Source organism: Coregonus lavaretus (assembly GCF_964263955.1).
Source record: "Coregonus lavaretus genome assembly, chromosome: 17".
In the NCBI taxonomy this organism is placed as follows: Eukaryota; Metazoa; Chordata; class Actinopteri; order Salmoniformes; family Salmonidae; genus Coregonus; species Coregonus lavaretus.
The window spans coordinates 43225183-43239076 of record NC_140004.1 but is presented as its reverse complement, the minus strand read 5'-3'; the positions used below and the strand labels follow the sequence as shown (position 1 = coordinate 43239076).

Sequence of the window (13894 nt, the reverse complement as noted above, 5' to 3'; positions counted from 1 at the left end):
ACGACTACTTGAAGTGAATAACAACAATAACACAGATTCCATTGATTTTTCATTGTAATGCTCATTAAATTATTTATTATATATATAATATTGAAAGAAAGAGAGGTGTAATCGAGCTGTGTTTTTGCTCTGTAATGCATGAAGCAGGCTGCTATTTACTTTGACTACATATCCATAACGCGTTTATTACACATCTATAAGCGGCTCATGAACGCGTTATAACAGATCCCAACTGCATTACTGAAGGTTAATGAAATATATCTATAGCGCATTCATGTCATGCGATGCAAGAGCTCATAATTAGGTATCTTAATACTGTAGATGCATTATTACAATGACAGCATAGTGTTATCAATAGGGCTGTTCTCAAAATGTGCTTCTGCCATACCAGTGTTAGTGAGTATGCCAAAAGGCCAAACCACATTTTGAAAGTTGTTTCCCCTTCCAGCCCGTGACTTTACATTTTACATTTTACATTTTAGCAGACGCTCTTATCCAGAGCGACTTACAGTTAGTGAGTGCATACATTGTTTTTTATTTTAATTTTCTATTTTATTTTTTGTACAAACATTTTTCCATACTGAAGCACAATTTTGAGAACAGCCATAATGATGACACTACGCTGTCATTGTAATGATGCATCTATTAAGATACCTAAATAAGCGCTTGCTGCATGACATAAATGCGCTATAGATATGCTATGGATATATTCCATTAACCTGTAATAATGAGGTTGGGACCTGTTATAACACGTTGAGGAAATGCTTATAAATGTGTAATAAATGCGTCATGGATATGTAGTCAAAGTAAATCACTACTGAATATACAGTCCTTGGCAAAAACAAATGTAGACATTAATATATCTTCTATATCTTCCAAAATGTTTTAAACAATGGGGGAGGAGTACAAATATGGTGGTGCAGTGGCTTCAAAACAGCACCCCCTGTCAATCATCTAATGTTTATATACATTAATGATAACTTCACTGAGTTTCACTGTTCTTATTTTAGGTCCTCTGAAGACATTACTCCACAAACTTGGTCTGGAAAAACAATATCCTAATAAACTGACTCTTAGATCTTTGCTCGAGATCAACAAGGACAGTATATCTGATGAACCTGTTGACTCACTCAAAGCAGTACCATGGTACTTTCTGAAGAAGCTATTGATTGTCAATGCAAAATGTAGGAGTTGCACATGTTTACCCGTGGATGAAAGTAGCATTGAGCTTGATAGTGATGACAATACAAAGGATAATGAGGTAAATCTTCTAGATCTCATCACTGCACTCTTTCTCTGTGCTGACCGTTTCCTGCAGCAGGAAATGGCCCTCAAGATGTCCATGTGCCAGTTTGCTGTGCCACTCCTGCTACCCCAGGGCACTGGCAGTCAGAGCACCCTCATGTTGTGGGCCTTGAGAGGTATCCTTAAACAGTGGCGTCCACATTCGCTATCGGACCCAAAAGGGTTTGAGGAAGGTAATATTGTGCTTTTGCAAATGCCTTTAATCTCCTTTGTCAGGCTTCAAGCCTGTAGCATGTCAAAATCGCAGCTTTTGAATCATGTCCTCAGCAATGACCAACAGAATCACAACATTTTCGCTCACAAAGACATGGATGGAGGGGCAGCTCCAAGGACAATCTCAGATGGCTTGGTAGAGGCTTGCTGGTATCTTCCATGTGGAAATGGTGATCACTTTCCGGAACCACTAACCGTTGCTAATTTAAGAGGAGACATTTGTGCTTCACAAGCACAATTTCGTTTTCTAACCCAAGTGTCAACAGCCATCTTCGTCTTCCTGGACAGTGTTGATGAAGATGAACGGAAGTTGTTGCTCTCTCTTGGGGACATGGGATCCAAGCTGTTCCTCGTGGTCATTTCCAAAGGAGAGGTGAGCCGTAATGTCAGGACATCGCTAAAGGAGATAATGGATGCATTCAAACTAAAGTCAAACAAATTACTGAAGCGGAGACCAAATGTCAACCTTGCAAGATTCTCGCATCAGCTCACCAAAGCCATGAAAGATATATTGAAGGAATCAACTTCAAAAATAAGCATAGAAAGTATGTCAAACAAAGCTATCGATCTGGGGTCATCTGTTGATGAATGCAAGACTGAGGCCTCAAAATCAGCAGCTGAGGAGATTCTGAAAGGCATTGGAGACCAGAGCATAGTGGATTACAAGAGGAACCAGCTGCCATTGCAAGGTGAACAATTAGCTAAGCTAGAGAAAGAGGAGTGCAGGTTAAAAGACTTCAGAGAAAACAGACTAGAAGAGTACAAGGCCAAACTCCAGAAGAATCAACTGAACATTAGAAGAGAGCAGAGCAAGTACAAGACTACCAAAGCTATGGCAAACTTTCTAGGATTCCTGGCAACAACCGATAAAGACGAAAAGGCCTTATTTCTGAAATGGTTGCAACTCAAGCTTGATATGCGATCACGGAAAGACTTGGCATCTCTGCGCAACAGATTCAAAGAACGGTCTTTGGTGAATCAAGATAATAAATGTTTGGAAGTGCTAGATCAATGTCTTTTGGACTCGTCTCTGGGAATCGAACATTTCATGAGAGAGATGGGACAAATCTATGAGGCGTCCAGGCTTGGAAATCCCAAAGCATCAGCAGAACATTGCCCTCTCCCTGCCCTGGCAGCCGAGCTGCTGTTGGATGGCCATCCATTTGAGCTTTTGGATGGAGATGCCTCCAACATCCCAGAGAAGTGGGTGACAGATGTCCTGATGGAGCTTCACAGAAAGGTGGGAGAGAAAAGCAAGCTGCTAGTACTAACTGTATTGGGGGTACAGAGTACAGGAAAATCAACGCTGCTCAACACCATGTTTGGTGTGCAGTTCCCCGTAAGCAGTGGCAGATGCACAAGGGGAGCGTTCATGCTTTTCCTCAGGGTGGGAGAGGATATGAGGGAAGACCTGAGTTGTGACTTCATCCTTCTAATCGACACAGAGGGCCTCAAGTCACCAGCTCTAGCACAACTGGATGAAAGCTGTGAACGCGACAATGAGTTGGCAACTCTAGTGATCGGTCTTAGTGATATCACAATCATCAACATTGCCATGGAGAACTCAACAGAGATGAATGACGTCCTGCAGATAGCTGTTCATGCCTTCTTAAGGATGAAAGAAGTTGGGAAAATTCCAGTTTGTCATTTTGTGCACCAAAATGTGGCAGGACTGTCTGCACACAACAAGAATGTGACGGACAGAACATATATTCTGGACCAACTCAATAAAATGACACAGATTGCAGCTGAGATGGAGAAGCGGCCCTCTGTAAATAAATTCACTGATGTACTGGATTATGATGCAGACAAAAACAACTGGTATATTCCTGGGCTGTGGCATGGCACTCCACCAATGGCACCTGTCAATACAGGTTACAGTGAAGCTGTTTTGGATCTCAAGAAGAACCTTCTAGAAGTTCTTAAAACATGCAGACATGAGGAACCTTCACAGATCCCAGAATTCATTGAATGGATGAAGAGTTTGTGGAAAGCTGTGAAATATGAGAACTTCATTTTCAGTTTCAGAAATACTCTTGTTGCTCAAGCATATGACAACCTCTGGAAAGAAATGATGGCATGGGAGTGGGAAGGCCGAAAGAAAATCTATACATGGCAGACTAATGCAGACCTACAGATCTCAAACATTGAGGGAAACAGCTTTGAAAACCAGGCAGACCTCCAGAAATTGGGGGAATCTTTAAGATCTGAGATATCGAAAATGGTGGCAACTCTGGAGAAAGAGATGACAGAGAAACTGGATGCATACTACAAAAGGAAAGACAAAAATGTATCTCTGATAGAAAAGAACAAAATTGATTTCTTTCATCATATTCGAGATGTTCACAGAGATATCTTAAACACGGAGAATAATACACTTAACATTGCCTTAAATATTAAGCTAAGTACGATCATGGCAGATTACACTCATAGAAAACAGAAAGTCAGGATTGAACAGAAGGTATCGCAGCTCTTGCAAAACTCCAATGACAGGAAAACCCCACTCTCAGACGAGCAGCTGAAAGATGAGTTTGGGAAGATGTGGAGCCAAGAAATAGTGAAGATTTCAGGGTTGAAGTGTGTGGAGCGTGACATACCTTCTTCTGTTTTCAATCAGTTGAGAGGAGATTTCTTCAATCGCAATGTGAATGAGGAGTTTCAAAATGTAGAGAATCTGACAGCCTACGGCAAGGAGCCTTTCAAGGCCAGGGACAGACACATTTGTACCATGACAAAATTCAAACTGAAAATGATGTTTGCAAAGAAAAAAGCCAAAGAAAGTTTGCAGAGATTTTCAGAGAGCGTTATTGATACCTGCACAAGGTTTATCGTAGATTCCACAAAATCACAAACAGATTACCATGAGATTCTTACAAAAAAAGTTCTTGAGAAGATAAACGAATCTCTGAAAGAGAACTACAAGGACCTAAAAACAAATACAAAGTTTGAGGTTGACCTGAAACTGCACATATGTGGTATTGCCTCAAGGGAATTCCTTCATATGCACAGGAATTTCCTTCTTCGCAAAGATCCTCAAAAGCGTCTGGAGGAGTCCAGGAATCAGTACTTGTCTGATTTCATAGACTTCTACAGAAAGAGAGACAATGGCCGACGCAAAGCACAGGATTTCACTCAGCACGGTCTCCGACCAGCGATCTTACAATACATCAATAGGTTCCTTGGGACTGACATTGTAGATGAAATGGTGAAAAGTAGCCATGCAGCAGAGTACAGCTCACGGTCATCCTTCCAGTACTCTATCCTCAAGGAGCTGCTGGAAAAAGATGACTTTCAGGCCTTTGTCAAATACTTTCAGACGTACGAGATCTATGTTAAAGATTTGATATGCCAGCACATTAAAGAATGCTTTTCAGCTGAGATGTCTTTTGTCATGTTGAAAAACAAGAGGCTGAAGGAGATCATTCAAAAGATAAAGGAGGCCATTGAAAAAGCTAGCCAACCTCTGCCCAATGACACTACAAGTGTCACAGAGTTTCTGAAAAACCTGTGCAAATATCTTGTCAAAGACATCTCCATATCCATGGACGCTGTGGACGGGGTCCTCTTTCAGATAACTACTACCTGCGATCCTTTCACCACGAGTATCCAAGAGTCACTGAGTGACTTGAAGCAGCAAATGGAAGACGAATTCTCGAAATCCACTGACGTCATCGAATCCCTTTACACCCTTCCCATCAAACCTCTGGACGAGCTCTTCAAGCGGGTGTCGGGTTGTGCGAAGCAGTGCCCCTTCTGCAAAATGCAGTGTGATGCTGGAGGAAAACAACACAGAGAGCATCACGCAAATGCACATCGACCACAAGCACTGGGCAGCTACAGAAATATTCACACTCAAGAACTTGTTGAAACACTTTGCACAACTGATGTACACAGTGAAAGTTCTTTCAAATGTGAAGCCACTGACTGGGAGTTACACCCTTACAAAGACTATCGTACCTATTTCCCAGATTGGAACATCCAACCAGACTCAACTGATGAGGCTTCTGACTACTGGAAATACGTCCTGGTGACATACAATGACAGGCTGGCTGTGAAGCACAATGCCAAGCCAGCTGTGATTCCAGAGGCATGGAAGAGCATCACAAAAGCGCAAGCGCTGGAGGGATTGAAGGTAGCTTTCAGTATAAAACAGTAGGCAGTAGCAGAATGACACCTGAGTGCCAATATGGACGCCGACTTTCATTTATGAAAAACTATATTCTGAAGTTATGCTGTGTAAGTCAAAATCATGTTGTAAGATTTATTCCCTGAACGATAAGGAGATGAACCATCTCTGTTCCAGGTACATAACCATGTCTAGACAGATTGGCCTCCCACTAGAATGACTGTCCCATGCACCTGATTTATCCTCAATGACAGGAAGCTAAATTACTGTAAAATAATCCCATTTATTTAGCTTTCTAACATGCATATCTGTCTCACTGTCCTAGGTAATATTACTGTAAAATAACCCTCATGATTAAAAATGATTACGCTTTGTAATAGTCTAATCTGTCTCACTGTCCCAGGTAATGACATGTTAAAAAGAATTAGAATAATGTTTAAACTTACTTTGAATAGGTTAGAGGTATAATTCCTTGGGGCAAAATTAGACAGATTTATTTGTATTCATTTCTTGTTCATTTAGTATTTTGCCTTTATGGCCTCTCTCTCACTCAATTCCATTAATTGTTTGCTGTTTGGGTTTGTTTTGCTGTTGCTTTTGTTTTTCTTTATTGTAAAGCGACTTTGGGTTTCAGAAACGCGCTATATGAATACTATGTATTATTAGTAGAAGATGGCGATGACACCTAGAATCTCTACAATGTTCACAAATGGGAAGAAATAACATGACTGAAGATGGAATTGATAAAGTGGAACTACCACCATAATTGAGAAGTTCACCCTGAACATATCATCTTACATCTTTTAATGGAACTGCACATGTTGAAATACATGATTCAATTGTGACAAGGGGAACGTTTTTTAAACAATGTGTTAAAAGCTAAATATGCTGATTAATTCATAATGATTGATTATATTTTATTTGAGAAGGATGATACTAAGATGAATTTCTGTACGGTATTGGTGAGGTTGTACAATAATTAACGGATTTATGAAATTATGTTAGTCACTGTAGTCTTGAGAAAATATGCTGAGTGAAATAAACAACCTGTTCATTTACTTTGATTTAAATAAATATATCTCTCCTTTATCTTATCTAATCTCTCTCTCTCATGTTTATGTCAAGGGATTTGACTTTTGTAGTTCAACTTTTGTAGAGGACTCCCTCTACTGCTCTATTCTGGTTACTGCATGTCAGTAATGTCACTCAATACAATGTAGTTTAACATAGTCTTACATACACATTAATCCTCTACACATTTTACATTGAGAGATCATCTGCTCAGCAACCGTTTTGAAACAAGACACCAGTCTTCACCGTAGTCAATAAATGATAAATGATTAATAAAACACCAACTGGAGTGCAGTAACTAGTCACCTAGACATGTAGCCTACATTACAATGACTGTAGGTATAGTCTTCATAATTCCCATTCCCACGAAATGTATCTACATCACCTATACATGTATGGCCCTGTTACATGACTCACAACACTGCTTTGATCACTACATCAATGGGTTTGTTTTGCGTTGTGTCTGCAGCACTGGGGGATGGTATGAATTCATGGGAGAGAATAAACTCAATGGCTTTTACATAATAAAACAACATTGATGATCTCAGCAGGGACAACAGGAGGACTTATACATGTATGAGTAATTCTAACAAACTGTTAAATTATGTTCATAAGTAGTTTATAACAGGAAGGGTTACAGTAACGGTTATACTGAAGTTTGGAGCCACCACACGACATCTTAATGAGTGCATAGTTTGGCAGGGATGCCAAGGATTGAGTCAATCACAGATGCAGCAGAGAATCAGTTATCATTACGACATCTGGAAAGCCTAACAAATGTACTGATGATACGATAGGAACACCCAGAGCCTTCTATTAGGTAGAGTTGAGTTGAGTTAAAGGAGCAATCTGCATTTCAAACAATAACAACGCACACACCCTGCCACTGTTTTGGTAAAAAGCTGAGGGATGGGGCTGCAGAAATGTACCACTCACAGATTAATAGACAGAGCTATGGATGCAAGGACTGACCATCCATGATATCAACATTATAGTTTTAATCCCTGTTTTGAAGCTCTACAGTTTTTGTTTACAGTTACATTGTTTACAAACAATGGAGTAAACCAAGCTTATATTTTGTGTTCTGATGGGGTACAACAGTTGATCTGAGTTCATGAGGCATTAATAAGTTATGTTCTTCAATAATCAGTGAGTATACAGTACTTAATAGCAGTCGTTGGGTACTCATCATCACTACATAAATGAGAGAAGATTCAACACTGCTGTAAATCATGTTCAGTCAATGATTGGTGGGTATGAAGACCAAAACAATAACATTGTTAGAGGTTACTTCCTGTACCGTTTCACCAACCAATAGTAAGTGGTAAAACAGGGAAGTGGTAAGTGTGTTGATATAAGCTGGTAAGGGGTAATATGTTAGGAATGATATGATTGAATGTCTGGGGTGTACATTTGGCCAGGACATCAGGATTTCAAACGTGGGTCAAGGCACTTCATGAAAACCGACCTTTTCTGTTCCTGGGACAGAGCATTAATGCATCACACCCAAAAGTGAGAAAATAACTGTTAAAAATCATGTTGCATCATGATACATAAGGGTTAATCTTATAAGCATGTGTATCTGCACTTATTAATGGTTAATAACTGTAGATAAATATTGTCTCACTATTTGGCAAACACTGACCAGTTATTGCACTATTTTGACCAATGCGGCATAACAGTTTGTTAATGGTTTATAATGCATTTACAAATGATTAAATAACTGTTAATGACGTAATTACACTGCTCAAAAAAATAAAGGGAACACTAAAATAACACATCCTAGATCTGAATGAATGAAATAATCTTATAAAATACTTTTTTCTTTACATAGTTGAATGTTCTGACAACAAAATCACACAAAAAATTATCAATGGAAATCAAATTTATCAACCCATGGAGGTCTGGATTTGGAGACCCTCAAAATTAAAGTGGAAAAACACACTACAGGCTGATCCAACTTTGATGTAATGTCCTTCAAACAAGTCAAAATGAGGCTCAGTAGTGTGTGTGGCCTCCACGTGCCTGTATGACCTCCCTACAACGCCTGGGCATGCTCCTGATGAGGTGGCGAATGGTCTCCTGAGGGATCTCCTCCCAGACCTGGACTAAAGCATCCGCCAACTCCTGGACAGTCTGTGGTGCAACGTGGCGTTGGTGGATGGAGCGAGACATGATGTCCCAGATGTGCTCAATTGGATTCAGGTCTGGGGAACGGGCGGGCCAGTCCATAGCATCAATGCCTTCCTCTTGCAGGAACTGCTGACACACTCCAGCCACATGAGGTCTAGCATTGTCTTGCATTAGGAGGAACCCAGGGCCAACCGCACCAGCATATGGTCTCACAAGGGGTCTGAGGATCTCATCTCGGTACCTAATGGCAGTCAGGATACCTCTGGCGAGCACATGGAGGGCTGTGCGGCCCCCCAAAGAAATGCCATCCCACACCATGACTGACCCACCGCCAAACCGGTCATGCTGGAGGATGTTGCAGGCAGCAGAACGTTCTCCACGGCGTCTCCAGACTCTGTCACGTCTGTCACATGTGCTCAGTGTGAACTTGCTTTCATCTGTGAAGAGCACAGGGCGCCAGTGGCGAATTTGCCAATCTTGGTGTTCTCTGGCAAATGCCAAACGTCCTGCACGGTGTTGGGCTGTAAGCACAACCCCCACCTGTGGACGTCGGGTCCTCATACCACCCTCATGGAGTCTGTTTCTGACCGTTTGAGAAGACACATGCACATTTGTGGCCTGCTGGAGGTCATTTTGCAGGGCTCTGGCAGTGCTCCTCCTGCTCCTCCTTGCACAAAGGTGGAGGTAGCAGTCCTGCTGCTGGGTTGTTGCCCTCCTACGGCCTCCTCCACGTCTCCTGATGTAGTGGCCTGTCTCCTGGTAGCGCCTCCATGCTCTGGACACTACGCTGACAGACACAGCAAACCTTCTTGCCACAGCTCGCATTGATGTGCCATCCTGGATGAGCTGCACTACCTGAGCCACTTGTGTGGGTTGTAGACTCCGTCTCATGCTACCACTAGAGTGAAAGCACCGCCAGCATTCAAAAGTGACCAAAACATCAACCAGGAAGCATAGGAACTGAGAAGTGGTCTGTGGTCACCACCTGCAAAACCAGTCCTTTATTGGGGGTGTCTTGCTAATTGCCTATAATTTCCACCTGTTGTCTATTCCATTTGCACAACAGCATGTGACATTTATTGTCAATCAGTGTTGCTTCCTAAGTGGACAGTTTGATTTCACAGAAGTGTGATTGACTTGGAGTTACATTGTGTTGTTTAAGTGTTCCCTTTATTTTTTTGAGCAGTGTATAAACAATGTATAAACCCTAAACAAACGGTACCTTATTGTAAAGTGTTACCAATTGAACTACTGTTGGCTATTTAATATAGGCTCAAGACTTTAAAGTAATCTCCATCTCACTCATCACTTCTGTGTAATTTGACCTGTGTGTAAACATTGCTGGTAGATGCAACTAACATCTACTGAGGCTCAATCAAAGGAAAAAAGTACAATAAAACACACTGTAAGTTTAGGATGGCCTATTTCAATATAATCTCAAGATTACTGCAATTTACCCAGCATTTTCCTATTGCTCTGTTTACTGTTTCATGTACTACACAAAAACATCAAATAAATTGTCCATAAAACTGTAGACTATATGAGCAATCCCCTTACCCTTGTATCCAAAAGAGAAAATGTGCAAACGTATTGTTGCTGTTCACCCATCTCCAGTGTGACAGAGTGCCTTCAAACTCAATGTGTCTATGTACTCAGAGGTCAATTCCATGACAATGATTGAAGGATTGGAGCAATTTTTTCTCTCCTGCTTTGCACAGTACTTTTGGCATATAGTCAAACTAATGTTAATATGTTGGTTTCTCCACGTTTCATATAATGTCCCTGATCCACTCTAGCAAAGACTGCACACACTGTAATGGTATTGTAATGGTTGCTGTAATGGCTACCAAAGGTGCTTCCACCAAGTATTAACTCTGGGGTGTGAAGACATCTTCAATGTTATATTATTTTCTTGCACTCTGAATAGGTGGAGTAGGTAATTCCTTTTCAGATAAACATTTTAAGGCAGCAAAATGTGAAGACTGTGCAAGGGGTGTGTAGACTTACACTAGGCACTGTACCTACAAACCTAAGCCTAACAATTCCAATCATTTGACCGGTGTATCCTGTTTCCTATGTTCTGTGTTTTATCATGTTTTATTATCTAGGTCCAATAGGCTATTGTTATTTTCACATGGCATTTTATCTTTAAATACCCATTTATTTCAGTATTAATGTATTACCTACATCTTCTGTATACTGTCTTTCTAATAGGAACAACTGAAATCCTAAACAGAAACCACATAATCCATTACAATAACTATTGGATAACTTTCTTTGGATAAAGTTGTGCACGTGTGAGTATTTAACTCTAGATGCACATTCTGACAATTCCGTTAAATTATTACCAACAACAAAAGCACCAGAAAGGTGTCTATTTTCAAAACCAAAGGGCAGATTGTCCTGTCTTGGACATACGTATTTATTTATCTTTACAATGCAAAGATTTAATATTGGTTAACAAGAGTGGCATAATATGTTCAGGTAAAACCTCAAGTAGCAAATGTTTGGTCACATCAAGTGAAAACATGGAATTTAGCCAAACGATATGTGAGAATACGGTCATTAAACTTCATATAATCTCAAAACGACATAACGGAATTTTACACATAACCACAGTGCCTTGTCATGTCAAGACACAATTCATCCTTCACAACACAGACTATTTGTCTATTGGTAAGATATCCTGATATTTACAGACTATTAATTAATTGAGCAAATGTTTGGTCACAGAGAGTGAAAACGAACACATGGCATTGGCCAAATTTCCACCCCAACCTTGGTGGAGACGACACAGTGAAGATGGTCATTATTCACATTCACCTCTACTGTAACAACTTTAGGTTTTCACTCTGTCTGTCTGTTCACTTGGTAATGGTGTGAATACCAAAAAAAGTCTGAACTTGTCCATTCAGGAATTAGTCCATTCACGCTCCTGTAGAGAGATTCCATTCAACTGGCGCCAAACTCTGTCCGACAGACCTGTGGTGTCTTTCTGTGGTTTGAACACAAGAGGATGCACTAACACTAAAACATGAGCCACATCAGCCCACATGATGAAAATAGGGGAGTTGGAACAGGATAAAATTACGAGATCACAGGCTTAGATGTGTCATTTGTTGGAGACCAGGTTCTCAGACAGCGAGAGTTTCCCAGGTGCTGAAAATGAGAGAAGGCAATATCTGTTATTGCATCTTGTATGCATGATTCAGTTGATAAACAACACCCGCATTTTTAAAGGTGCTACACATAGGATATATATATATTTTTTAAAACCTTTATTTAACTAGGCAAGTCAGTTAAGAACAAATTCTTATTTATAATGATGGCCTACCCTGGCCAAACCCTCCCCTAACCACAACTACACTGGGCCAATTGTGCGCCGCCCTATGGGACTCCCGATCACGGCCGGTTGTGATACAGCCCGGAAATTGTAATTTCAGAAAATGTCCAAACATCTGCAGTAATAGTGGCATGAAAATGTATGCACTCACTAACTGTAAGTCGCTCTGGATAAGAGCGTCTGCTAAATGACTAAAATGTAAATGATAGTGTTTCACAGTATTATTTACCCGCCAGTGTTGTGATATTCGCCTATTGATTTCTCCCACCGGTGCAGAATCCATTGTCAAAATAGGATAGGTCTTCTGACTTTGTGGCTGCGTTGTCAAGTAGAAATCGCTCCGTCATTTCCTGGTTACTAAAATTCTACACCCTTCACTCAATTTCAGTTTATGTGAGAAAACAAGCACTAAATAGTGTGTGTGTGTGTGTGTGTGTGTGGGGGGGGGGGGGGGGGGGGGTCATTATACCATCTAAATATCTTTCCCATAACAACAAATACTGTTTTTACTGCTGTTTGAAGCAGGTGGACCAAAACCGAAAGTAAAAGGCTCAAGCACAAGTCATTCAAAAACAACCCCCCCCCCCCCCCCCCTTTCCCCTAACATGGCAGAGACTGGAGCCTTTTATTTTCGGTTTTGGTCCACCAACTTAAAACAGCTGTAAAAATGATATTTTTTGATATTGAAAAGATATTTCGCAGCTATTTAGAAGGTACAATGATTCCCTACAGCATTCAGTACTTGTTTTCTCACATAAACTGAAATTGAGTTAACAGTGTAGAATCTTAGCAAATGATTAGGCGAATATCACAGCAAATCACAAAACTGGCGGGTAGGTAATTTTTGTGAACTCAGACAATTTTTGTGAACTCAGTGCGGTTCGCTTAATTTTTTGTGCAGTGTGAACACTCCAAAAGAACTCAGACTCCTCAAAAGAGTGTGGTATCTGAACAATTTATGATTTTGTTAACGTTGCAAATGGTATCTTAGAGGATGTTGATTCAGCTTAGGGAAGCATCTGGGGAGTGTTAGAAATTGCGTAATTCAAATCTGGTATTGTAATAAGAATCAAGAGATCTTCAATCCAAGCTAAATTTATTATATGCAAAATGTATGTATGATAAGTATGAAGGTTCCTATATACGGGTCCACTGAAATACCACGCAGGGCACTCAGAGAACTAATCCATTGTTACAGGTTCTTCTTCAAATACTCGGACAGTTTTTAGTTCCTGCTCTCTGCTGGGCCTATCAGGGTAGAGGTTGGGCGTGGTTTAGACTTGCCCAACCTATCCGTTGGCGCACCGGCTGGTCCCACCTTGGCGCATCCCTGTTGCCAGGCAGAAGTTTTTATCATAACAACCTGTAGAGTACATGGGTACACCCATATCAGATTACATAGGAGATACACTATGGTTTGGGACAAAGGACGGTGAGAATAGCATATTTGAATTTGGGTCGGCTCTTCACCGGGTGCCTGCACGTATCTGTAAATCGACGCTGAAATCCTTTGTTATGAATAAACCTTTATAATCAAAGTACAGTGTCAGCGGAATTCTTGTTCCCACAGCATAATTAGCAGAATGTTAGCAGACACAACAAAATTGCGACGAGGAACGTTTGGGACGGTCTGCGTCTCTCCAGTGTTCCATTCATGAGCTGCGAAGTGACTCCCGCTCAAGCCGGCTCATAAGGTGAGATTT

At 40.8% G+C, this 13894-nt stretch overlaps 2 protein-coding genes across 2 annotated transcripts in view; both read left to right on the top strand.

Moving 5' to 3' along the window:
• Positions 1-892: 892 nt before the first annotated feature.
• On the top strand, positions 893-5703 carry LOC311144406 (up-regulator of cell proliferation-like; the record flags this gene model as incomplete). The annotated part of the gene is made up of 2 exons (XM_084180414.1): positions 893-917; positions 1011-5703. 2 exons carry the CDS (start codon positions 893-895, stop codon positions 5672-5674), a joined length of 4689 nt encoding a protein of 1562 aa, XP_084036540.1. The 3' UTR covers positions 5675-5703.
• A 7879-nt stretch (positions 5704-13582) lies between these two features.
• Positions 13583-13894, top strand: part of LOC311144559 (up-regulator of cell proliferation-like) — a gene marked incomplete at its 3' end in the record, with an annotated part of 32746 nt that continues 32434 nt past the window's right edge. Inside the window, exon 1 of the mRNA XM_084180594.1 lies at positions 13583-13885. The remainder of the gene's footprint in view (positions 13886-13894) is intronic.